At 58.5% G+C, this 22363-nt stretch overlaps 10 protein-coding genes across 10 annotated transcripts; 4 read left to right on the top strand and 6 right to left on the bottom strand.

Moving 5' to 3' along the window:
* Positions 1-1198: 1198 nt before the first annotated feature.
* Positions 1199-3889, top strand: HRG_08990 (tyrosinase; the record flags this gene model as incomplete). Its single annotated transcript, XM_044867461.1, has 8 exons — positions 1199-1356; positions 1428-1504; positions 1553-1638; positions 1698-1745; positions 1807-2193; positions 2246-2400; positions 2459-3473; positions 3542-3889. The coding sequence occupies 8 exons, from the start codon at positions 1199-1201 to the stop codon at positions 3887-3889; spliced, it is 2274 nt and encodes a 757-aa protein (XP_044717482.1).
* Positions 3890-5615: 1726 nt separating this feature from the next.
* On the bottom strand, positions 5616-7054 carry HRG_08989 (mitochondrial distribution and morphology protein; the record flags this gene model as incomplete). Its single annotated transcript, XM_044867460.1, has 2 exons — positions 5616-6895; positions 6958-7054. The coding sequence occupies 2 exons, from the start codon at positions 7052-7054 to the stop codon at positions 5616-5618; spliced, it is 1377 nt and encodes a 458-aa protein (XP_044717481.1).
* Positions 7055-7332: 278 nt separating this feature from the next.
* HRG_08988 (aldo/keto reductase family domain-containing protein) lies at positions 7333-8224 on the bottom strand (the record flags this gene model as incomplete). Its single annotated transcript, XM_044867459.1, has 2 exons — positions 7333-7665; positions 7718-8224. 2 exons carry the CDS (start codon positions 8222-8224, stop codon positions 7333-7335), a joined length of 840 nt encoding a protein of 279 aa, XP_044717480.1.
* A 623-nt stretch (positions 8225-8847) lies between these two features.
* HRG_08987 (hyoothetical protein) lies at positions 8848-9472 on the bottom strand (the record flags this gene model as incomplete). The annotated part of the gene is made up of 2 exons (XM_044867458.1): positions 8848-9367; positions 9417-9472. The coding sequence occupies 2 exons, from the start codon at positions 9470-9472 to the stop codon at positions 8848-8850; spliced, it is 576 nt and encodes a 191-aa protein (XP_044717479.1).
* A 684-nt stretch (positions 9473-10156) lies between these two features.
* On the top strand, positions 10157-11028 carry HRG_08986 (peptidase m50B-like domain-containing protein; the record flags this gene model as incomplete). The annotated part of the gene is made up of 3 exons (XM_044867457.1): positions 10157-10348; positions 10414-10739; positions 10809-11028. 3 exons carry the CDS (start codon positions 10157-10159, stop codon positions 11026-11028), a joined length of 738 nt encoding a protein of 245 aa, XP_044717478.1.
* Positions 11029-11884: 856 nt separating this feature from the next.
* Positions 11885-13174, bottom strand: HRG_08985 (glycosyl hydrolases family 18 domain-containing protein; the record flags this gene model as incomplete). Its single annotated transcript, XM_044867456.1, has 5 exons — positions 11885-12563; positions 12635-12753; positions 12821-12834; positions 12913-12978; positions 13063-13174. The coding sequence occupies 5 exons, from the start codon at positions 13172-13174 to the stop codon at positions 11885-11887; spliced, it is 990 nt and encodes a 329-aa protein (XP_044717477.1).
* Positions 13175-15994: 2820 nt separating this feature from the next.
* On the bottom strand, positions 15995-17194 carry HRG_08984 (fip1 motif domain-containing protein; the record flags this gene model as incomplete). The annotated part of the gene is made up of 4 exons (XM_044867455.1): positions 15995-16524; positions 16593-16834; positions 16918-16970; positions 17027-17194. 4 exons carry the CDS (start codon positions 17192-17194, stop codon positions 15995-15997), a joined length of 993 nt encoding a protein of 330 aa, XP_044717476.1.
* Positions 17195-17517: 323 nt separating this feature from the next.
* HRG_08983 (nucleoporin FG repeat domain-containing protein) lies at positions 17518-19217 on the top strand (the record flags this gene model as incomplete). The annotated part of the gene is made up of 4 exons (XM_044867454.1): positions 17518-17585; positions 17722-18037; positions 18080-18372; positions 18428-19217. 4 exons carry the CDS (start codon positions 17518-17520, stop codon positions 19215-19217), a joined length of 1467 nt encoding a protein of 488 aa, XP_044717475.1.
* A 525-nt stretch (positions 19218-19742) lies between these two features.
* Positions 19743-20590, bottom strand: HRG_08982 (DNA-directed RNA polymerase III subunit rpc31 domain-containing protein; the record flags this gene model as incomplete). The annotated part of the gene is made up of 2 exons (XM_044867453.1): positions 19743-20411; positions 20474-20590. 2 exons carry the CDS (start codon positions 20588-20590, stop codon positions 19743-19745), a joined length of 786 nt encoding a protein of 261 aa, XP_044717474.1.
* Positions 20591-20995: 405 nt separating this feature from the next.
* Positions 20996-22116, top strand: HRG_08981 (uncharacterized protein; the record flags this gene model as incomplete). The annotated part of the gene is made up of 2 exons (XM_044867452.1): positions 20996-21116; positions 21176-22116. The coding sequence occupies 2 exons, from the start codon at positions 20996-20998 to the stop codon at positions 22114-22116; spliced, it is 1062 nt and encodes a 353-aa protein (XP_044717473.1).
* Between the last annotated feature and the right edge of the window lie 247 nt (positions 22117-22363).

Below are 22363 nucleotides of genomic sequence, written 5' to 3'. Positions count from 1 at the left end.
ACAAGTTTGAACATTGCGTATCGCTCGTACTTGTACACCTCGTCATTATTACAGTAAAGAACACTTCTTCTTAAGCTTAAACTGAAGAGATAAAGATCAATGGAAATATAATTTTCACTCCCCGCTCTTCACTCTCTGGTTTACCATGTCTTTCGTCCTCTAGAGATAACAACAATAGGTAACATCATCTCAAACCTAATCCCCTATAATAATGGTATTGGAGCAACCGGCCTTCGCACCGGCGAGGCCGATGGCCGACGCCGACGCCCCATTTCTTTTTCGGTACAGCCGGGCCCACTACGGCCGGCGTAATATTGGGCGCAGATCGCTGCGAGACGGGACGAGCAGCTCGGCAGGATTTTCCATGTAGAGCAGGGGTTTCCATGTAGAGAGTCCTCTTTGACCCGACCTTGACTGCTTGTCGGCCCGCGACCATCTGCCCAACCAGGGCGCGGAGGTGGCGTAGCGGGATTAGGGTGCTTCAGATCCCGAGTGTGGAGCCTGCAGGCCGCCCAGAGACTCGGGTTGCCAGGCCAGCCTATAACGAGAAGGGAGAAACAGAGAGGGCGGAAACATCCTGTTCAACTTGAATCATCCGACCGTTGTTGCTGCAGTCTAGTTCCGATGCAATTCGGTGCCGGCCTGCCCGCAACACACGGTAAGCCTCATGGCATCATAGCACATCATCGTCAGGGCGTCGACGTTCACGCCTGGCTCGCAAACGACACTGCCTCTTCTACAATGCTCCGCCAGTGGTCCAGCAGCCCATGCTCCGCCTTGAAGATTATGCGAGGCCAGCGGCGGTTTCGAAGCTGAGCTCCGAATGCCTCCGGCAGCGGGGCTGCTCATGCCGTTAGACTGTGGTGGGTGGGAACATGCCGAAGGCCATGATATAGTAGTTCATAAATGACTCGGTCGAGATGTACATGCCGCTCCGTGGCATCGGCCGCTAGCTGAGGCATTGATCGGCGCAGTGGTTTTCTGCCTTGTGCCTTGACTTCCTAGTTTGCTTTGGTCTATGCCCATACGCCTCGCCGGGTGGTCTCGCACTGCCCACTTGCGGTGCTGCGGCCGTCGGCTAACAAGCAGCATGCAAATGGACAATGTCCTGATCCGGGTGGTTTGAATTTATAACCCCCCTTCACCACCCATCAACGCCAGCGGTCGAGAAGCCAGAGACACCTCGTAGTCACTCATTATGCTGCCCAAGACTGTCGCTCCTTTACTGGCCCTTGGGTCAGCGTCGCTCGTTTTTGCCCAGAATCCTGTTGCCGTTACTGGCGTCTTGGTGAAGAACGGGGCTGCTCCTATTCGTCGAAACATCAATGACCTCGCTAAAGAGGCCGGTCCGCAGTGGTAAGCCTACTAATAATACTTGCCCACTGTTACGGCTTTCACTCCCTCTAACTACGACTGTGTCTACTCAGGGACCTCTATATCCAGTCGCTCTCGGCCATGTATGAGGTAAAATCAACAGACGCCTTGTCTTTTTTCCAGGTCGCCGGTATGGTTCCCTACTTCATTCGCATCGTCGGTTCCTTACCAAGAACAGGTATCCACGGGTGGCCGTTCGTCGAGTGGAATGGTACCGGCGCCGGGCAGAATAACAACGACTGGAACGGCTACTGTCCCCACGGCGTAAGCAGACATTATCATTAGACGCTACCACACGAGCCGTCACTTACCCGAGTTCCCAGGAGCCCCTATTTCTCTCATGGCACCGACCATACGTGGCTCTTTTTGAAGTGGGCTTCCCCGGCGACATTATAAGGGAGAGAGAGAGAAGGCAGCTGACATGGGACCCAGCAAATCCTGGTCGAGCATGCGAGGCAAATTGCCGCCGCGTATCCCAAAGATCGCCTCAGCGAGTACACGCAAGCGGCCGAGACGCTCAGGGCTCCGTTCTGGGACTGGGCATCGGCGAGAGCGGTTCCCGAGGCCACAGTTCCGGAGAGCGTCACCATCAACACTGCAGAGGGCCAAAAACAAGTCGAGAACCCTTTAGCCACGTACAAGTATCCACAGGAGGCTATTCAAGGCCAGTACGGGGACATGAATCGTATACGGCCCGAGGCCGGCCAGCAGCCGCAAACGTACCGATGCCCTTCTCCACAGTCGTATCCCAAGTCGGCCAACGAAGCTCTGAGTCTGACCAAGAACCAGGTCAGGACCAACGACTTGAGGGCCATGGTAGTAAGTCTCCGGTAACCGACTCCCCTACAGGCCCAGGCTAAGCATTCAATAGTATGACGTCTTCACCAACTCTCAAACTTTTTCCCAGTTTGCCTCGACGAGGAACAGGGGTTTCAGCCTTGAGCAGATCCATAACAGCATCCACGTCGAGGCAGCCTGCAGGTCAGACTTTCTTAACCAGTTTGTGGCTGGCTTCGATGTCCTCTTGTGAGTCCCCTGGCACTCCCGCAATGCACCGCGAACTTGGGCTGAGTCGAACTGCCAGCATGCTGCACCACGCCAATGTGGACCGCCTGTGGGCCTACTGGCAGGCCATTCACCCCGAAGAGGCCAACCTATCTGGCTCATACTCTGGAGGCGCACGCTTCACGACGTCCAGGGGAACCAGCATCAGCCTCAACTCGCCCCTCGAGCCGTTCCACGGTCAAGATGGAGAGCCCCACACCTCAAAGACTGTGGCATCGATTCGAGACTTTGGATACTCGTATGAAGGTTTGGAGGAGGGCAAATCTGACCAAGAGACGAGGAACGAGGCCGTGAGGTTGATCAACCGACTCTACTCAGGCAACAGTCCCCCTGAGCCTCCCTCGTCCAGTGGCAACCCGGACCGTCCCGGTCCTGGAAATGGCCCCGACAGCACTCGTCCCGGCAACAATACTGGCCCAAAGAATGGTACCCGTCCGGGTATTTCTCCTTCTGGGAGCCCCAACGATCCCCGTCCAAGCAACAACCCCAACAATCCCCGTCCTGGAAATAGCCCTAACGGCCCTCGTCCTGGCGACAATTCTCCCCCGGGAGCCAACAATACCCTTCCGGGCACTCGTCCTTCTGGTAACCCCAAGAGTCCCCGTCCAAGCAATAGCCCTACCGGCCCGGGCTTCCCCACCTCGAGCAATAATCCCAATAGCTCGGGCTTCCCTAATTCAGGGAGTAATCCCAACGGCCCAGGCTTCCCTAATTCAGAGGATAATCCCAACGGCCCAGGCTTCCCCCCGTCGGACAACGGCCTCAACGGCTCCGGTGACAACGGGGGCATCGACAGCAACCAGCGCCAATACGCCTATGTCCAGCTCGAAGTCGAGCAGGTAGAGCGGCCATGCTTTGTCAACATCTACGTTGGCGACAATCACGCTGGCAGTATGGTTGTCATGTCCCAGCCAGCAAGGGGCATTTTCAACGGTGCTGTTTTCCTCAACGGTGCCATTGACAAATTCGGTAGCCAGGCGAGCAATAGCACTTCGCGTGAGTTCAATAACAATATCTACATTGACATAACAAAGGTAGGCATAACCCTTGCATTGGTGGGCAATATGGGGGTGAATAGAGGACTAATAATCCTTCCTTTTAGCCCGATGGCCAGAGAATAGATCTCAGCTCCGTGGCCAGCTTGAAAGTCGAAGTGAGCCAGATCACCGTCACGCCTCCCACCAGCGATCACCAGTTCCCCGCAGTCGAAATCAAAGACCCAGAGCCGGTCAATGGCGGGCGCGAACTGATGCCACCACCTTCGTCAGCCCAAACCGAGTACGGGCCGAGGATCGACGGCGGCGGCAACAGTGAAGGAAGCGGAAGCGGAACAGGCGGCGGCGGCAAGAAGCCCGAGAACGAACGTAGCTCTGCAGTGGCCACGTTTGTTTCCCACTTATTCTTTGCGTCGGCCCCATTGGCAGTCTCGGGCCTTCTTGCAGTGCTTTAATCACGACGAGCATGTCTTGGGATCATAACGTTGAGGGCGGGGCGAACAGCGGGTTTCCGATTTGCGCGACTCGTTCGGCGCTGACTCTCATTGCTGCGCGAGGCCCTTGTCAAGCGCGTTAACCACCTTGGCCGCGCCCTCTCACCGACTCCTGCAATCAAGGCCGTCTTTCAAGGCCGTCTTTCGAGTCAGTCGTCTGCTACGGTCAAGACCCGCGTTTAGTGCCGACAACTGAGTCGGGATCTGAAAGACCTCTACAAAGGCGCTGCAAAGCAGACACTGTCCTTTTGCGGATGAATGCCTGCATCATACTAATCCGCGATGCACCTTGTGGGACACGGGATGGTGGCTCGGGAGATGAGGTTGCAGAGCCTCTGAGGCATAGTCTTATCCAGCTCGTGTCACGTACCGAAAAACAGATTTTTCGAGTCTAAGGTTGCCCACTAAGGGTTGCCCACTTACTCTGTCAGACAAAGCAACTGACCCCTAAATGACTCTCTTAGCGGCAAGGCGCATAAAGAGCATGGCTTCTGTAATTATAAGGACATATTAATGGCCTAAAAGAGATATCTATAAAGACTATTCCTACAAACACTGTCTTAACGTCACTCTAGATAGAATAGCAGATGCATCGCTGTTTTCACCCTTGTGTGGCCCCTTCTTGTTCCACTGTGCCCTCAAGCCCCCTATTTCCTCTGCTTGAGACTGAATTAGTCGTTTAGTTATCCCGACCAGAGGAGTCCAGCGTGCCACTTTGGCAATGGCTAAAGGCATGGGCTGGGCAACATGTTCACTGGCCATCACCTCCGTTTTTGTCTATAACCAGGCTGACTCAACTCGTGTTTGGGCATTCTCTTTGCTCATATAGCTTTGGTGAACCCTGCTGAGGACAGAGCGTCAACCAGAATGGCCCCGATTGTTGAGCTCACGCCTCCAATGCAACACTTTCCTGCATGCTTGCCTACAGTAGATGGCTGGCCGGCATCGTCGATAACTGTCTTCTCGGTCATGTAAATCATGGGTGCGAGCTCTCCAAGAATCCCGGTGATGTCGAGACCAGTCTCCTTGCGAACCTCACGGGAGAGCGTGTTCAGGTCGTCCGGTCAACCTTGCCGCTGGGGAGCTTAAACACGTTTGGGTAGTAAACTTCGTGGACTGCTATCTTGAAAAGGAGTATCTGTCTCTTCTGCTCGTCATTGTCCATCCTGAAAGCCGCCGCTCCGACTATCACCTTGTCGCAGGGGCGTCCTGAGGCGGACAGCTGAAGCTTCAAAATTCATGGGCTGACGAGTCCAGGACTGTCTCCTGGGCCGACTTATCGACCGGCAGGTCTCGGACACAATCTGGCATCGTCATGGCGTTCTATAACCGACTCCGATGCTTGGACAATATTTAGTTAGTAGAAGAGATCCTCTCGCTCGTTATGTGTTTACTTCGAGCTCGTCATAGGGCTGCAGCGAATGCCGCATCATGGCGATACGGAGATGCCCGCAGCAGCTATAACAAGGCCTACAGTCTTTCAGGCGTCTTTCTAGTCAGTGTCTGTTCGAGTGCCTCTCCACTACGAGCCAGCCGACTCCTCGTCCGTAGACAACGAAAGAGTTGCTCTGGCCCCCTAAAATACTTCTGCTACGAGCAAGAAAAGGGAACATGATTGAAATTTGCCTTGGTTCAATCAGTGAACAGGAGCATCGGACAGTCGGTCCAGATCCCGAACAGCGACATTTCACGACGAGAATTGAATTTCTAGCCCTAGCGTGCGAAACGGCTTGTCCAGCTTCCTCAGGTCAATCCCGCTGCCCAAGCTGAAGAGCAGCGACTTGACCCGCCCCTCCCACAGCACCCCGATGCGCAAGTTCTGGTCCAGCCGCGCCTTGAGCACGCCTGCGTACTCGCTCTTCTCGTCGGCAGCCCCGCCGTCCTGCCGCATCGCCCACGCCGCCGACGCGCCTTCTGCCTTGCCGGCTGCTGATGCCGTCGACGGTGACGAAGCATCATGCTCGTCGTCGAGCCTCCAGTCGAGCTTGGCCTGCCAGCTCCGCTCCCCGGGCCGCCGCCGTCTCCGCCGCCGCTTCCGCCGCTCTTCCTCGGTCCCGCCCTCCTCCTCCTCCATGGCCGCGACAGGCCGGCGAAACGGCTTCCTCCACAGCTCCATCCCCACGGCCCACGCGCTCTCGTAGCTAAAGACGTTAAACTCCATGCGCGTGGCCAGGCTGCAGTGCCGCCCGGCGACGACGGCGTAGCTGGCGGAAATATTGCCCATGAGCGGGTTGAGCGTCAGCGTCGCCGACAGGGGCGTTCCCTTGTGCTCCGGCAACGTGGCGAAGCGCCCGCCGAGACTGATGCCGCCCGACTTGTTTAGCGTGCCGTAGTAAATCTCGGCTCCCGTGCTGAACCGTCCGTAGATGCGCTCCCGGTCGTCTGTCTTACCGGTTGCGCATGTATTGTTGGTAGTAGCAGCAGCCGCAGCAGCAGCATTCGACGCTTCATCGACGTCGCCGCCAAAGTTGTAGATGCCGCGCAGGCCCAGAAGACCTCCGTCCGAAGAGGCGAGCCCCTCAAACGAGTACTTTGCGGTGTCATACTGCGCGAGCCCGAGGAGGGTGCCGCCGTCGCGCAAGTGCTGGGCCGACACGGCGCTGAGCTGGAGCTGCAGGGCGGGCGACACCCTCCGCACAGCCAGCGCCTCGAGCTGCGACAGGGGCAGATACAGCCTGCCGCATAGCAACGAAGAGGACGAGGACGCTCCGCGCAGGTTGGTGCCGTCGTTACAGCGCGGGGGCAGCGGCGACAGCGGGCGGTAGGAGCGCAGGAGGCGCGGCAGCGAGACCGTGTCGGACCGGGGCGTCAGGTGGACGTCGCGCAGGGCGACTGACGAGTAGAGGTACGAGATGGAGCCGTCGACGACGCCGACGGAGCCGAGCTGGTACGACGTGGCAAAGTTGGGGCTCGCGAGGGAGGAGAGCGTCAGCCGCAGGCCGCGAGGCGTCTGGAAGTTGAGGAGGGCTGGAGAGAGCAGCAGATCAGCAATCGACTCGAGATGCGAGACCCGGGGGGGGGGGGCCCACCGTCCGGGATGGCGTTGAGCGCGGCGTACGAGTTGTCGCGGCTCCAGCCCGTGGCCTCGTAAAAGGTGGCGTGGACATGGTCCATGAACTCGCGCATCTCAGCGTTCCGTCTTGGTGGCCGAGGATTTGGACGACAGGATGTCGGCGCTGGCTCTCACTGGGTGCTGCCCTCACGCCATGGCGGCAAAGCCTCGGCTGAGGTTCTCCGCCCAGCTATCCATGACTACCCTGGAGCTTAACCCTAAGCACACCAGCCCTTGAGCTCTCGACGACGCTCTCTTTCACGCCCAGGCAACGACAATATAGCAATAGATATGCGTATATATATATATGATATGTCACGTCTTCAACTGTATCTCCATGTATGGAGGACCTCTAGTTATCCACAGGCTGCACAATCGCCCCGGCCCGCCCCTGGTCCAGCCCATCCAGCGCAGCCATGTCGTCGCCATCAAGGTCAAAGCCAAAAACGTCGGCATTCGCCCTGATGCGCTCCGGCGTGTCGCTCTTTGGCAGCGGCACCCAGCCCTTTTGCAGGCAGTACCGCACCAGGACCCTGCTTGGCGTGACGCCGTGCTTGTCGGCGATGCGCACCAGCGTCGCGTCCTCGGCCTGGGTATTGCGCACCAGCGGGCAGTATGCCTCGACGACGATGCCGTGGTCCCTGCAATACTGGACAATCTCGCGCTGCTGCATCCAGGGGTGGAGCTGTAGAGGTCAGATGTCTGTTTCTCGAATCCTTGTAAATCAAAGGGCGCACCTCGATCTGGTTGACGTGCGGCGGCCACACTGTCGCATACTGCTTCAGTTCCTCAATGTGCTTGATGCCAAAGTTGCTTACGCCAATGCTCTTCGTCTTGCCCTGCTCATACAGCCTCTCGAGCGCCAGCCACATCTCCCGCCTCTGCGCCTCGCCGGCATTGGGGCTATGAATCAGGAACTGGTCCACGTAGCCATCCCCATCGAGCTTGCAGACACTCTCGACGCACTTGTCGTAGCTCCGGTCCACCGAGCCCGCGGCCTCGAGGATCTTGGTGGCGAGAAACACGTCGGCGCGCGGAATCTTGGATTGCTTGACGGCCAGCCCGACCTGGGCCTCGTTTGCGTAAAGCTGCGCCGTGTCGATGCGCCGGTAGCCGCTCTCGAGCGCTGTCTGGCACGACTTGACGCACACATCTGGCGGGGACTTGTAGACGCCGAAGCCCAGCTGCGGCGCCCGCACCGAGTTTCTCAGCGTCACGGTGTCGGTCATGGCCCCTTGCGCCATTTTCACGGCTGTGTTGAGTCAAGTTGTGGTGGTTCGAGACGATAGTTGGCTGCTGGTGTCAAACTGTCAATGCTGATGTCATTGGAGGCGCACAGATGCCCTCCGCAGACCTAAATCTCCACATCGCGAAGAAGCAGGCCAGGGCCTGGGCTCAATCCATTTTGGGGTGCGTGAACCAATAATCACGTGCGAGAAATAATAGCTGGGCAATCTTCTCACATCACGTTTGGACCTTGTCGTTTGTGAGATTTGAAAACGCCTATCAATATAATTTCCTCGTACCGAAGCGCTCTATCGATGCCTCTGAATCACGCAATACATGTAAAGACAAGGCAGGAACAAGTCGGAAGAATCGAGCATGTCGGCATGGCGAGTTGGAGGACATGCACACCGCAAGCCGGTGCCTGGCGAGAAGAGAAACAGAAGTGCAGCTTCGCAAATACAGTACATGGCTAGCACTCGCCGAGTCTCCCAGTTTTCAAGGTACAGGACGAAGGCTTTGGAGACATGGATTTCTCCGTGTACGTGGAGAAGGCTCTCGATGGAACAGACGGCTGTGCCCGTCTGGACCTGGAGCTCGGAAGCAGGGCTTGGCGAGCCGTGTGCGGCAGACACGGTTGGGCTTATTTGGGGCGCAAGCAATAGCACCAGTGGTAAATGTCAGGGTCGGTAGCCTTGCGCTTGGGCGTGTGAAGCTTGGCCATGACCTCGACATCAAAGGGCAGACGCTCGACGTTGAAGCCCGACGAGGAGTAGCTGAGAGAGAGCCAGACTGCCCCTGGAGCCATATAGGCCTTGATACCGTGAGCCATGCGCAGAAAAGGGGACTCACCGCCGCACGAGACGGCGTCGAAGGTGCTCTTGTCGATGACGAGGTCGAACATGCTGTGGGCGCCCAGGTTGCGGCCGGGGCTGAGCTGGGTGGCGTCGGCGAGGACGTATCGCATCTTGACGTCGCCGTCAAATGCCGCATCCTCGAGCTGGCGGCCGCGCTGGGCGGCGAGCGGCTCGTAGTCGAGGTTGGTGACATCGAGGAAGCCCCGGCGGCGCAGATGATTGTGCAGGTAGCTGGTGCCGGAGCCGAGGTGGAGGATCCGGGTGGAGGACCCGGGTGGAGGACGGGTCGAGCCGATCCAGGTGCAGCTGCAGGAGGGACATGAAGGCGCGCGAGGACAGCAGCCACTCAAAGGACGTTTCGGATGTGAATCGCTCGTGCCAGTAGCTCCGTTTGTCAAAGTCGGCCGCCATTCTTTGTTTCGTCCCTTTCTCTTTGCTGCTGGGAACAGTCAACCATTCCCCGCCGTCAACGTGAGACAGCCAACATCTATTAGCAGGTGGACTGCAAGCACTTCAGGGTCAAGACCAGAAGCGTTGGCGGACCGGGCCGCGACGCGGCGAGGCAGACACGGGTGCCGCTGCACAGTGGAAGTGTCGGCGCGTGTCGTAGTGCAGAATTGGCGGTTGTCGATGATTCCTTTTTCCTTCTGTGCTGTCTCGGACGTTGGAAAGCAGGCCTATTGCGTAAGCGATGATGGAATTGGTCCGGAGATACCTCGGTTAGCCGCCAAGAATAACAACGGCCAAGTGGGTCCAAACAGACACGAAACCCCCACCAGGGGCACTCTAGGCCTAAAAAAAGATGCCAGAGCTCAGCCACAGCACTCACGAGTCGCTGGAACAGCCCACCCGCTCTCGTTCACCCACCAACCTCGATGTTTCGACTCTCGTACCTCCGATGCAATTGCACACAAACTCTCTCTCCCTTTTCTTGGCTTCTCTTCCTCCTCCTCCCCCTTGCTCCCTCCCTATCCTTCCATATCTTGTCAACAACTTGACACTCGCGACGTCTAAACGGACGGACCGATCCCATCGTCAACATTCTTTGATTCTCGGCCGGAGCAGGCAACACAACATCCCGACCCTTTCGCGACCATGGCGCCGCCTCTCTCGTCCTTCGACGTCTTCGGTCGCGACAGCGGCTTGTTTCATGAGCTCGATGCCCGCGACCTCCAAAACCCGACGCGCACGCAGCAGATAACCCTGGGCGTCATCGGCGCATACGTCGTCGCCATCGCCATTCTGTGGAACGTGCCCTACGTCAAGATGATACTCTGGCCCTTCAAGGTGAGTGCCAACTTGGCCCGTCACGCTGCTTAATCTCGTCGCCAACGTCTTTCCGTCTCTTCTAGATGCTCGTCATCGCCTTTCACGAGTTCGGCCACGCCATCACCGCCGTCCTGACGGGCGGCCGCGTCAAGTCAATCAGCCTCGACCCCAACGAGGGCGGCGTCACCCACATGCAGGGCGGAATCAGCGCCATCACCCTCCCGGCCGGCTATCTGGGCTCTTCCATCATCGGCGCCCTGCTCACCTTTTGCGGCTTCAACATCGTCGCCTCCAAGATTGCCAGCATCGTCCTCGGCGTCTGCTTCCTCCTCACCCTCTGGTGGGGGAAGCGCGACTGGCTTACCGTCCTCACCGTTCTTTCCGCTGTCGGTCTCCTCATCGGCTGCTGGTTCATCGTCCATGCCGAGGCCCTCCGCTTCGTTGTCTTGTTCATAGGGGTCATGTCGTCCCTCTACAGCGTGTGGGACATCTGCGACGACCTGATTCTGCGCAAAGTCAACTCGTCCGACGCCAGCGTCTTTGCCAAACGCTACGGAGGCTCCTCGCAGTGCTGGGGGGTGATTTGGTCCATTATCTCGGTCCTTGTCATGGCCGTCGGCATTGTCGCCGGCCTGGCCGCCTTTTCGCAGTCTTTCGAGCAGCAGCAGGAGGACTCGAAGCACTTTATCCCGACGTAGGGAGAATATTTGCTTCATGCATACAACAGACGTGATCGTGGCGTCGACTGGAGCAGGGCTGTGTTTGGTAATGACTGGCGGCCGGCGGTTAAGAGATATATGGACCGAAGGTGAAGTCCTGAACGACCTGATTGACGAATGATACCCACCATGTTTCGGAAACGGTAATCCTACCATGTAGAGTAGCTTTAGCCACGTGCAAAGAATTTCAGCGAGGTTCTCACGGTGTACCCTAAATGGAATTGCTCGACTTACTTTCTCAGTGCTCGACTACCTAGTCCGGCTGTGACCACATTTCTCTTTTTGCTGGATTTTCTCAAGAATGAAGTGGATGGATGGTTTAGTTGGCCGGTTGGCCTTCGTTAATGTCGGCTTCAAAGTCACCACGTCATAAATTGCCTCGAGCGTACATAACTAAACACGCCATCACGATAGATTCACGCCATGCTGGCCGCAGCTACAACCATATCTTCGGAGGCAGAGTCGAGCCAACCTGGAGCGGAAGAGGCAGAAGACATTCCCGCTTGTCCATTATCGTTGATTCTGTCCCTCGGGATTTCCTTCCCGGGCGGCATCGCAAGCCGTAATGTGGGACCGTTACATCCGGCACCGAGGAGTCGGCGCACGGGATACACCGAAAGGGATTAGTGTCGCCTGCGGGCCGCGAATTGCGGGGTACATTAGTGCGGTTGGTCGGCATATCAAGACCTGCGAGGAAATCGTCGAGCATCATCAACATGTACAATCAATTGCTCAGTATACGCGCAGTACTATGTACAGACTGAACGCCAGTCATCTGGCACTTATCCACATATACCCTTTCGTTGCGCACCGCAGATCGCGCTTGCTTATAATCTCATGAGAGATCGCCCGCCACCTCGGCGAGGAAGCCGCTGTTGGCATAAAGCTGCGACATATCCCACATCATGATACCGCCGAAGCTGGTATAATTCCTCGAGTACGCAACAACTGCCCTGAGGCTCTCGCCACTGATATATCCACTTCCGGCGGCGCCGGAGCTGGCCGGAATTCCCAGAAGCACCTTGACGTTGGGGTTCTTGCTCCTCTTGGCCCACGAGTCCCAGACATCGAAGTTGAAGGCGTTCTGAGGGCCGCCGGGCTTGAAGTTGCTCCCAGAACACCAGTTGTTGTAAAACTGCGTGAAAACTGCGTCAAACGCAACACTGTCGAGAGTCGAGCCAAGAGTGGCATCCGGGAAGACGCATTGCGGCGCCGCTGTCAGGTAGAACTTTTTGCCGCCGGCGTTGTCCATGAGACTGCGGAGCCGGGCCCCAAAGGCGGGGAGGTTGCCCGTGTATGCCTCCATGTCAAAGTCAAAGCCGTTGACGACTGCGGAGCCAAAGGGCCGGTCGACGTTGCTGCCGGATTGGATGGGGCCGAACATGGCCCACAACATCTCGGCCGCCTTCTCCGCCTCGCTCGTCGAGGGCCAGCCGCCTTGGGTGTAAGTGGCACCGCCGAGGGAAAGGACAATAGTCTTGCCGTACGTGTTCTGGCAGGTCTTGATGTCGTTTCTGAGTTGACGAGCGTCTCCGTCAGCCGGCCGAAAGGGGGGGGGCGGGCCAAAGCAGGGGCTTTCACGTACTCTACCTCGGGGCACTTGAGAAGGTTTGGGTTGTCGGGGAAGGTACCGCATCTGTCACCGACATTGGCAAAGTTGACAATGGGCGGAGTGATGCCGTTCATAAAGGCAATCGGGATGATCTATCAAGCATGGTTGCTGACATCAGTCTCCGGGACACTTGCTCCAATCATGGGCGTGTCAACTTACGTTGATGTTGGAGTCTGTGAACAGGAAAACGACAAAGGCAGAAACTGCTTAGCCATGGACACTTATGGACAACCGCCGGGGGCGATACTCACCATTGCAGTACCCGGCAAGGTTGCGCTGCACGTATGGGCCACTGCCCTGACCATAGGAATTTTGGCCTAGAGAGACACACGAAGACAAAGAAAACTTAGCCTCTGCTCTTTTTCTCACTCATTGGAGAAACAAGCGCGGGACCATCTCACCCCAGTAGACGGCAATGTTCTTGGACGACCCCGGGTCGAAGCCGGCCAGGGCCGAAGGGACGAGCGAGAGCCAGCTCGCGACAGAGGCAAAGGAGCGGACTGAGAGTGGCATTTTGAGAAAGGAGAGAACAAGGCAAGTCAGGAACAAGGGTGAAGGTGAGGCACGCTGGCGACTACAGGCAGCATATCGAGTTGTCTCTCGGCGCTGGACATGTCGTCTATATATGTCCCGGACGCTGCATGCCACGACAAACTCAATGACTACTTACACGGCCGTTCTACCTCGGTTGTCAAGTGCCCGTCCATATGGAACAAGCATCCGCATGTCACGTTGGACCCTACCACATCCCTTTCTTGCCAGCATGTCCGGCCTTCCCCCTGGAGTGTAGGCAACAGGCAAAGCAAGACGTTGCGACGTGCTGTCATGAACAAGGCCGTTCGGAGAAGACCGACCAGGTCCCAGAGGGAGGCCCGACAACATGCGCGCGGGGCAGCGTGATGACCGTGGGGGATATGGGGGGCTCGGTGGCTTGAACGATGGTCCAAAAGGGGCGTATGTCACAAGAAGTCGGGGCCGGGGCGGGGGAGGAGATAGCAAATGTCAGTCTGCAAGACTGGTCGAATGGATGCTCGACTGGACAGGGTCGAGCGAGCGGCTGCCATGAACGGACAAAATTGGGGGGCCGCACGGGGGTGTCGGGTGAATCGTGATAGCGTGGCCGGAGTTTCAAAACCCCGAGAGGAAGACGACTGGGACCGAGACATCACGAGTCCGGGTTCACGGAAGCCATCCAGATGCTCATGATGAAACCTCGCGTCCTCTTTCGTCAACGGAGTAAAGGATGCAGGTCATTACAGACAGGCTAGGGAAAAGCTGGCAGCTTCCGCATTCGATAGCCCCATGGTGTCGGTGGCCAGGATCATTTTGGTACGATACTGTTTGCCATGGGGGTATATGCCTCCAGAGCGAGTGCTCTCGTGACCTCATGGACTCGGCAAGGATGCGGCTCTGATTGTACAAGTCGGCGGGTCCAAGAAAGCACTGCAAATTGTCGCAACCGGGATCTGTACTGCAACGTGAAGGACAAGGGGAAAACTGCAAGGGGCGACGCATGGTAGGGGCCCGGTCTCGTGGCATAGCATGGGGGCCAAGACGCACCCCCGCGGATCCAGACTACGCAGATATGAGGCAGGTACAGTTTGCGCTGGAGAGAGCCACCCGCCGCGTCAGCTTCCTCGTTCAGCCTTAGCCCTGGAAATGTGATGAGGGCGGCGCCGCCGACGCTCCTTGGGCTGCCGCATGATGGGACAGGCTGCCAAGATGCGTGACTGGACGGACTGCAGGCAGGACTTGTTGACGGTGGCGCACGTGCTTGAACGGAGGCTTGCCACAGCTGACAGGTAGAACACGTCTCTCCCACATGTAGGGCATGACGGTCAGAGACTAATTACCTGCCTGCCTCGAGACAAGGTCTCAGCCAGCCAGTCTTCTGCCCCCCGAAGCCATCGCGGCTTAGACCGGCGAGATATCGCCACGAAAAAGGGTCATGAAGACAGCTGAGCGTAGATGGTAAATCGCGGTCGGCAAGAGCATTTTCGGATTATAAAGGTTGAGGCATAGACACAAAGGAAATGGACGGCACGTCTTTGTCAAGTCGTCGACGTGAGGGATGGCGCTGGCAAGGGGCGGGACTTGGCCTGGTCACCTGACAACCCATCTGCCCGCATCACGTTTCTTCCCTCAACATCCGGAACAGCCTCAATGTTCACACGCTGGACCTGGACCTGGCCATCCTCTGCTCCGGCAAGCAGCTTGTGTCTTCCCTCGCAAGCACGCTCCAGTCTACTATGCGACATCGTCCGCACCGCCGTCTTGTCCTTCCTCAGTCTCAGCTCCTGGGCTTCCAGAACACCTGCTGCCGTCTTTGCTCCCCGTCTCATTGGGTGTAGAGAGAAGCTACGCAAAAGGGAGAGCGGAAGCCCAGACCGGGGGCATGAGACGTGTCCACGTGCCTCTCTCAAGCACCAAGCGGTGCGTACAGTCTGTACATGCCAGAGGCCCATTACCAAGTTTTCGCCTGGGTTCGCAAGGCCGCATCATCAAGCACCACATTTCATCCCATGCTCCGTCCTATCGGCAGCCGCGGCTCGCCCGAGTCCCCCAAGTCCCACCGAACCGAGAGGCTGCGACGCAGGCCAGAATCCCCTTTCGGGAGGCGCCCTGCATTGCCTGCTCTCCTGGGCAAGGCATGACATGAAGCTTGTTGACAGGAGCGCCAAGCCCGACGCCGCCATGCGCAACCGCTCGTGGCTTTTGGGAAGTTGGCCAGATGATCCCGGTCGAAGCAGCTCACCCCACGAGACCAGGGCGTCAGATTCCCCCAATTGAAAGGGGGGAAAGCACCCCCTCCTTCGACAAGTCGCCGCCAGTAACGTTACCTCTTTTCGGCTTTGTTATCACTTCTAGCTACTCCAAACTTTGCCTGCCTCTCGTCGCTGGAGAACGGACGCGCAGCTCGGGCAACGACAAACAAAGTGGTTGGCCGTCGATAAGGCCACCTCCCAAAAACAGCGTCGAGATGATTGCGACTCGGACAATCAGCAAGGGAATGCGGTCATCGGGCTTGCCGCTCTCTCGTTCACGTTGGTTGAGTAGCTTGCATCTGTAAGTGGCCTTTGCACTGTCGACATTGCCAGATTGCTTCGAGAACAATCCAGCTCTCCCTGAAAGCCACAGCCGAAACCGTCGCAGCATAAGTCCAGCAGTCACAGACCGTTTTGCTGCAAGTCAGTTCTCACCGTGGAGGCCTACTTACTTCATACAGGCATCCATTACCCCCAAACGCCATTTGTCTTCCATGTTCCCAGATCGTCTCATCCTGTTCTCATGTCGAGACGGGGTATCATTCCTCTTTGGGGCCGCTGGGAAAGGCTACCATCGCCCACGGCGTCCACGACCACCTCCAAACCCTCCCCGCCCGCCGGCGCCGCCCCCGGCAGCCATGCCTTGATCAAACCCGTAGCCACCTTGGTTGCCGCCGAAGCCGCCGAAGCTCTGGCCCTGGTTTCCTTGGGGTCCGGCGCCGCCCATGCCGTTTTGCATCCCGGAGAACATGGCATTCATCTGGCTGGGGTCCATCTGAGAAGGGTCCATGCCCGAGGCCATCATCTGCTGCATCATGGCCTGCATCTCCGGGGGCATTCCGTCCATGCCGGGCATTCCCCCGCCGCCGTTGCCGCCCGCGGAGCCAGGCATATTCATGCCTCCCATCATCATCATATTGTTGAAGTCCTCCATCATCTTCTTGTTGTTGGCGGCAAAGGCGTCGGCGCCAAACTCGCCCCGTATGCTCTCTTGCTTGGCGGCGTACAGGGCCCATGTGAATTCGTCAAAGCCATAGTTGAAGTAATCGCTAATGTCCGTTCCTGGTTTTCGCCAAGGCTTTTCGTTATCGGGGAGATCTGCATTGCGTAGAGCCGGCGTCAGCATGGGCAACCCTGAGCCCAAAGGACGACAAGGGTATACCGACCTTCGTCAATGTTGACCTGTGTTATGGGCTTGCCGGCGGCGGCATATACGGGGTTGGCGTTGATATCGATGGTCGACTTTGACGCCGCGGCGGATGTCTGGTCTGCACTGGGCGCTGCCACGTTGGCTGCGCTGGTTGACGTTCGTGGTGCATCGTCTTTCTTGGCCGGCGCAGGTTTCACGGGAGTGTCTGTAGACGTCGAACGCTGGGGTATGTTTCGGATTTCGCTGTACTTGGCTTGTCTGTCGATGAAATTGTCAGCTCTGCGCACTCATTGTCGCGAATTCGCTTGCAAGATGCGCTGTCGCGGCGGAAGCCCACGTACGGTGGAGGGGCGGCTTTGGTGCCGTCTTTGCGCTCCGTGATGATGTCTATATCCTGAGCGAGATAATGTTAGGGCAATAAATCCGAGTCTAGGAGCCGGGGATGCGCACAGAGTCGTCGTCATCCTCATCCATGGCGCCGCTCTCATCCTCTTCTTCTCCCTCCTCGAGCTCGTCGGCCTTGGGAGATGTCTCCTTGTGCTCGGCATCCTCGGCCTTGGGCTCCTCGGGCTCGTAGATATCGTCGCCCTCATCCATCTGTACCTCGTGTTCGGCCATGATGACAAGCGCAAAGCAGGGATTTACACAATGTCGTTTTTTGTAGGGAATTTCAAAGCAGGTGGTGACGAGTTGAAGCTCGCCAGGTAGAGAGAGCGCAGCTGGGCCGATGTTTCTCCGATCAACTGCTAGCAGACGACTGTAACTGGAGCTGGGCCCAAGCTCGAAGCGCGCGCCCGTTTCTTTCCTACTACCTAGTAGGTATTGATTATCAGCCACCATAAGCCAAACTCCACCCAAGCCCATCGATTCTTTGCGACTGCAAACCACGAACTCGCTGAATCTGCCGCATAGATGTTCTAGCCGCCCTGTCCGCGTCATTAATGTCTCTGGCGCGATCTGCTAGCGGACCAGGCGGTCTGACCATCAACACTGGCGCTGCGAACACACTGTAAGCAAATTCACGGCGCGAAACTTGCAGCGGCCTCGCCTCGTTTTTGAGAAGCTGCCTGTTGGTCGAAACTCCACTCCAAGACACTTGCCTCGTCTCTCCTCTAGGACTTGCCAGCTGATGAGCCGTCTTGCAGCGGGTCCCTCTCATCTCAACAACCAGCGGCGGGCGGGCTCCTTGGTTCCAGCAGCGCATCAGCGAATCCGACTCAGTCGACCCCGGGCGGCATGGCGACCACGGGCGGATTGTTTGGCGCGACGCAGCCCAAAATAGGCACGGGGATATTTGGCACCTCGACAGCGACGGCCGCGCCGGCGAGCTCTGGCAGTGGGCTTTTCGGGGCCGGCAACACTGCCCAGCAAAACCAGCAAGGCTCAGGGACCGGTCTGTTTGGCAGCAACGCGAACAATGCCCAGCAGCAGCAACAGCAGCAGCAGCAGCAGCAGCAACCAGCAAGCGGGGGTCCATTTGGGAATACTTCCAATACGCAACAGCAGCAGCAGCAGCCAGCTGCCGGCGGTCTATTTGCAAACACCTCCAACATGCAGCAGCAGCAGACTCAACTGCCCGCCGGCGGAGGTCTTTTCGGCAACACCAGTAATCCACAACAGCAGCAACAGCAACAGCCACAGCAACAGCAAAGTGGAGGCCTGTTCGGACAAACAACTCAACAGCCGCAGGCCCAGACGGGTGTGGGCTTGTTTGGCTCATCTACGGCCAACGCTCAACCAGCAGCAGGGGGAGGCTTTCTCGGCCAGTCACAGGCAAAGCCTTCGGGAGGACTCTTGTGAGTGAAAGACGTCGTTGCCTCTCACACCATGGATCTGACCGGGAAACCCTAGCGGTCAAACCCAGGCTCAGCAGGCTCAGCCATCGAATCAGGTTCCCGCTGTTCAGATCAACTATGACAATCTCCGGCCGCGTACAAGGTTCGATGATCTCGCTCAACCTGTCCAGGACGAGATTGCCCTCATAGATAAGGGCATCCAACGCGTCATCAAGATGAAGGACGAAATTGGCGAATTCATGCCGCAACACGAGAAGGACATTGTGCAGCTCGGGTGCGACGTCAAATTCGTCGAGTCCAAGTTCCGGACTGTGCAAGTCGCCCTCAATCGAGATATCCAGACGGTCAAGGTGCTCCAGGACATGACCAAGAAGAACATTGCCGACGCGCAACTGTCCTTCAAGGCCACAGACAACCTGAAACTGCCTACCCACTATCACCAAACAGGCCTTTTCGCCGGCCCGCCACCGCCGGCCGACTCCAGGACAACGGACGCGTCGTCTGCCCATGCTAGTGCCCAGGATCTCATCACGTACTTCAACCGAGTGTGCGACGACGTGGAGAGATACAAGAAGCGGCTGGACGAGTACCGCGGCGAGATTGAGCGCGATATGCCCGGCGTCGAAAATGGCCTGTACGAGCAGATCAGAACGTTCCGCGACAGGAATGCGGCGGCCGGCGGAGCGGTCCAGGACCAGCTCGGCCAAGTGCTGTCGGCGCTGCGGGAGACGGGCAGCGCCATTGTTGCTCAAGCAGGACAGATTGCGGACACGAGGGAGAGGCTGTCGAGACTGCAGGCCGGCATCTTGGACAGCGGGCTCTACGCCGCCGGCATGGCTGCATGATTATCAACTGCAACACGGTGATGAAATCGGGACATGGGTCGCCTGTGGCAGACGATGCGAACGACTGCACCCTCACTGGAAGGCCCTCGGCTAGGAGCGCCCTACAGAAACAGAAATGAGATTCGACCTCGTTGCAGCCAGGCGGAAGAGGATACCGGGGATTTCACGACTTGTACGATGCAGTGAGCTTACCCGTCGCTCTACCGCGGCAGGGTGGACTCACGACAAGGTGTAGAATAGACGGTATGCAGGGGTTCGTTTGAGCTCACAGAAGTGAGGAATCCCTCGACGATGGCATGGGTGGACGAGGAAATGTAACGTGAGGAAAACGCGGAGAAGAGGAGAAAAGGGGAAAGAAGACAATCATAATCAATGATTCCCCCTTTGCGCCGAGTATTTCTGCCGAGCTGTGAGCGCATGGGTATCATGCTGTCGGCCGACAAGCACCGGCGCATCCGCCTCGAGGGCATCCGGCTCCATTCAGGCCATGGTTCATCCTGTCGCAATACATGTTTCGCAGGCAGATCAATACGTGCCCTCGCCGTCATCGCCATCGCCATTGTCGTCGCCGCCTTCGTCTCCGTTCTCAAAGTAGAGTTCGGCATCGTAATCGCCCGCGTCCTCGTCGTCGTAGGCCTCGTCTTCATCCTCATCGTCCAGCGCCTCCGCGTCATCCAACTCGGCGGCGTCCTCGCCATCATCGTCGCGCATGGCATCGAGCTTATCCAGCAGGTTCCTCCCGGCGGGGGCAAAGTCGTCGGCGTCGAGCGAGGGCATGCCAAAGGCCTCCTCGGCGTTGGGCAGGGCGCTGACCGTGGTCAGCTCGAGCCTGCGCTTCTTGCGCACGCCGGCGCCGTCGTCGGGCTCGACCGTGTCGAGCAGCTCGGCGGGGAACAGCTCGCGGCAGACGGGGCGGGCGGCCCAGTCGGGCAGGGCGCGGTCCTCGCGGACAAACTTCTGCGAGTAGGTCTGGACGGCGGTGAAGGGGTCGAGCGAGGCCCTGTTCTTGACGCCGTGGTGCGCGTTCATCTGCGCCTGGCCGTAGAGCTTGCGCGGGGCCGTCGGGTCGTGCAGCGACGTGCGTCGCGACGTGTACAGCGGCGACGAGTGTATCTGGTGGCGCAGCAGCAGCATGTACTGCACGCCGGCCGATTCTCGCGCGCTCAGCTTCCGCGGCGTGGGGACGAGACGCGGCTGTGGGCGGAGCGAGGGTCAGCGGGCGCCGACTGGGCGAGACCATCGTGGCCGGCTCTTACGGGGAACAGCTCCGACGGACGGGCGTCGGGCTCGTCGCCCGTGTCCCAGGGGACGTTGGGCCGACCGCCTCGCGCTCCTCCGCGCCCACCGCGCCCGCCGCGTCCGCCTCGGGACATGCTGCGACGGCCTCGGGAGGGAGGGAGAGGGAGAGGCAGAGGCAGCGAGGAAGGGCCTCGTTGGCTGGGGGAGGCGGCGTTTTGATGCCGATTTTTTCCCCCTTCTCTTTTTTCAGGCGGGAGGTGGATTTTGTAAGAGTCAGGCTTCGGAGACGGACTTGATTGCCCCGCCATCCACTACCAGCTGCCGGTCCTCCACTGCGTATTATTACGCACCAGCGGCACCACCTTCGCCTGCCTGCACCTAAAGCCTCCCCACCTTTCTTACTTACTCCGTATACTCGATTCTATTCGTCTTCGTCTTCCCCAAGCCATGACGATGCTCGGCCGCCACGCCTCCCTCGCGCCCGATACAGACTTGTAAACCACCGAACCATGACCGACAGGATTGTCCCCGCCCCCACCATGGACGCCGTGCCCATTTCCGGCCTGCCAGAGCTCCAGGCGCACTTGCACGCGCTCGTCGGCGACGCTGCGCTCCCCATCCAAGCCCAGCTCCTCGACCAAGTCGAGCTCCAGCTCACAGGTAAAGAAGAAGGCCACTCTGCCCAACGACGCCGCAGCTAACCACGACCCCTCCTCAAGAGACCAACATCCCCCCGCTGCTCACAACCCTGCTGCCGCCCCTCACCCAGATCCTCAAGGCCACGTCCCAGGACCCCACGCCCCTGCTGTCCCTCACCGTCAAGCTGCTCACGCCGCTCTCCTTTGCGCAGACGCTGGCCATCGCCGATGCGCCCTCTTTGCTGACGGCTCTGCGCTCGCCCCTGCCCGGCGCCAACCTGCTTGCCTTGGCCGTCGTCCACAAGGCCGCCGCCGCCCCGGCCGACGCTGCCATCCTGAGTACCTTGCCCGAGGTTGTCGAGGAGCTGGTCCGGCGCTGGCTTGAGAGCCCCGACGTCGGCGTGGGCGAGCGTGCCGCAAAGGTGCTGGGCGATGTGCTGGAGACGGACTGCGACGTGGTCGGCAGCAATGGCGTGAGCAGCGTTGCCGGCAACGAGCTGGTCAAGCGCAGCGTACCCGGCCACGCTCGCCTCTGGCGTCTTATTCTCCAAACCAGGCCCCATCTCTCCCTCATCCAGAGCTCCTGCACTCCCAATCACCACCCATCTCGATCGACGCACGCCGTCACCATCTCTCAAGGCCGCGTCCTGCGCTTGCTCCCCCGTCTCGCCGCGCTCAACATCCGTGTCCTGAGCCAGTCGGCCTTCCCAGATCTGTTCCCGCTCCCCGACGCCACGGCCCAGCGTGTCGGCCGAGGCCTTCTCCAATGGGCTGCCCTTGGAATGGTGACCAAGTCGGACGTGCTCATGCACTTGAGCCTCATCGACTTCTTCGAGGCCTTTGTCAGCGTCATGCGCGTGGCCGACCACTCGACAGAGAGACACGACCTGGTCAAGAGCCTTGTCAGGACGGCGGTCCGTGATGACCCGGACCTGCACACCGCTCTGAGGTCGTTGCCGGATCGGACGGTGGAAGAGGAGGCTGAAGCGTTGAGGAGATATGTCGCCGACGTCTTGGGCTAGCCGACTTGATCAATGTACACATTACGCGCCATGCCGGGTCATGAGTTGTACCAAACTTTTGCTAAAGAAGTCAGCGCTGTCTATCATGTCTCCATCGTTTGCATGCACAAAAGTTCATGGTCCATCTACAACTGAAACGGGCCTCTTCTCCGCGGCTTCGAGATAGGCAAAAAACACCATGCTTCGGACTACAGCAGCCGTCAAATAGCAAGCCCCTCGGCGGCGTCGGCGGACTCTAGAGGCGACG

The sequence above is a fragment of the Hirsutella rhossiliensis genome (genome assembly GCF_020360975.1).
Source record: "Hirsutella rhossiliensis strain HR02 chromosome Unknown scaffold00011, whole genome shotgun sequence".
NCBI lineage: Eukaryota > Fungi > Ascomycota > Sordariomycetes > Hypocreales > Ophiocordycipitaceae > Hirsutella > Hirsutella rhossiliensis.
Note: the sequence above shows the minus strand (reverse complement) of the source record. Positions and strands in the feature narration are given on the sequence as shown.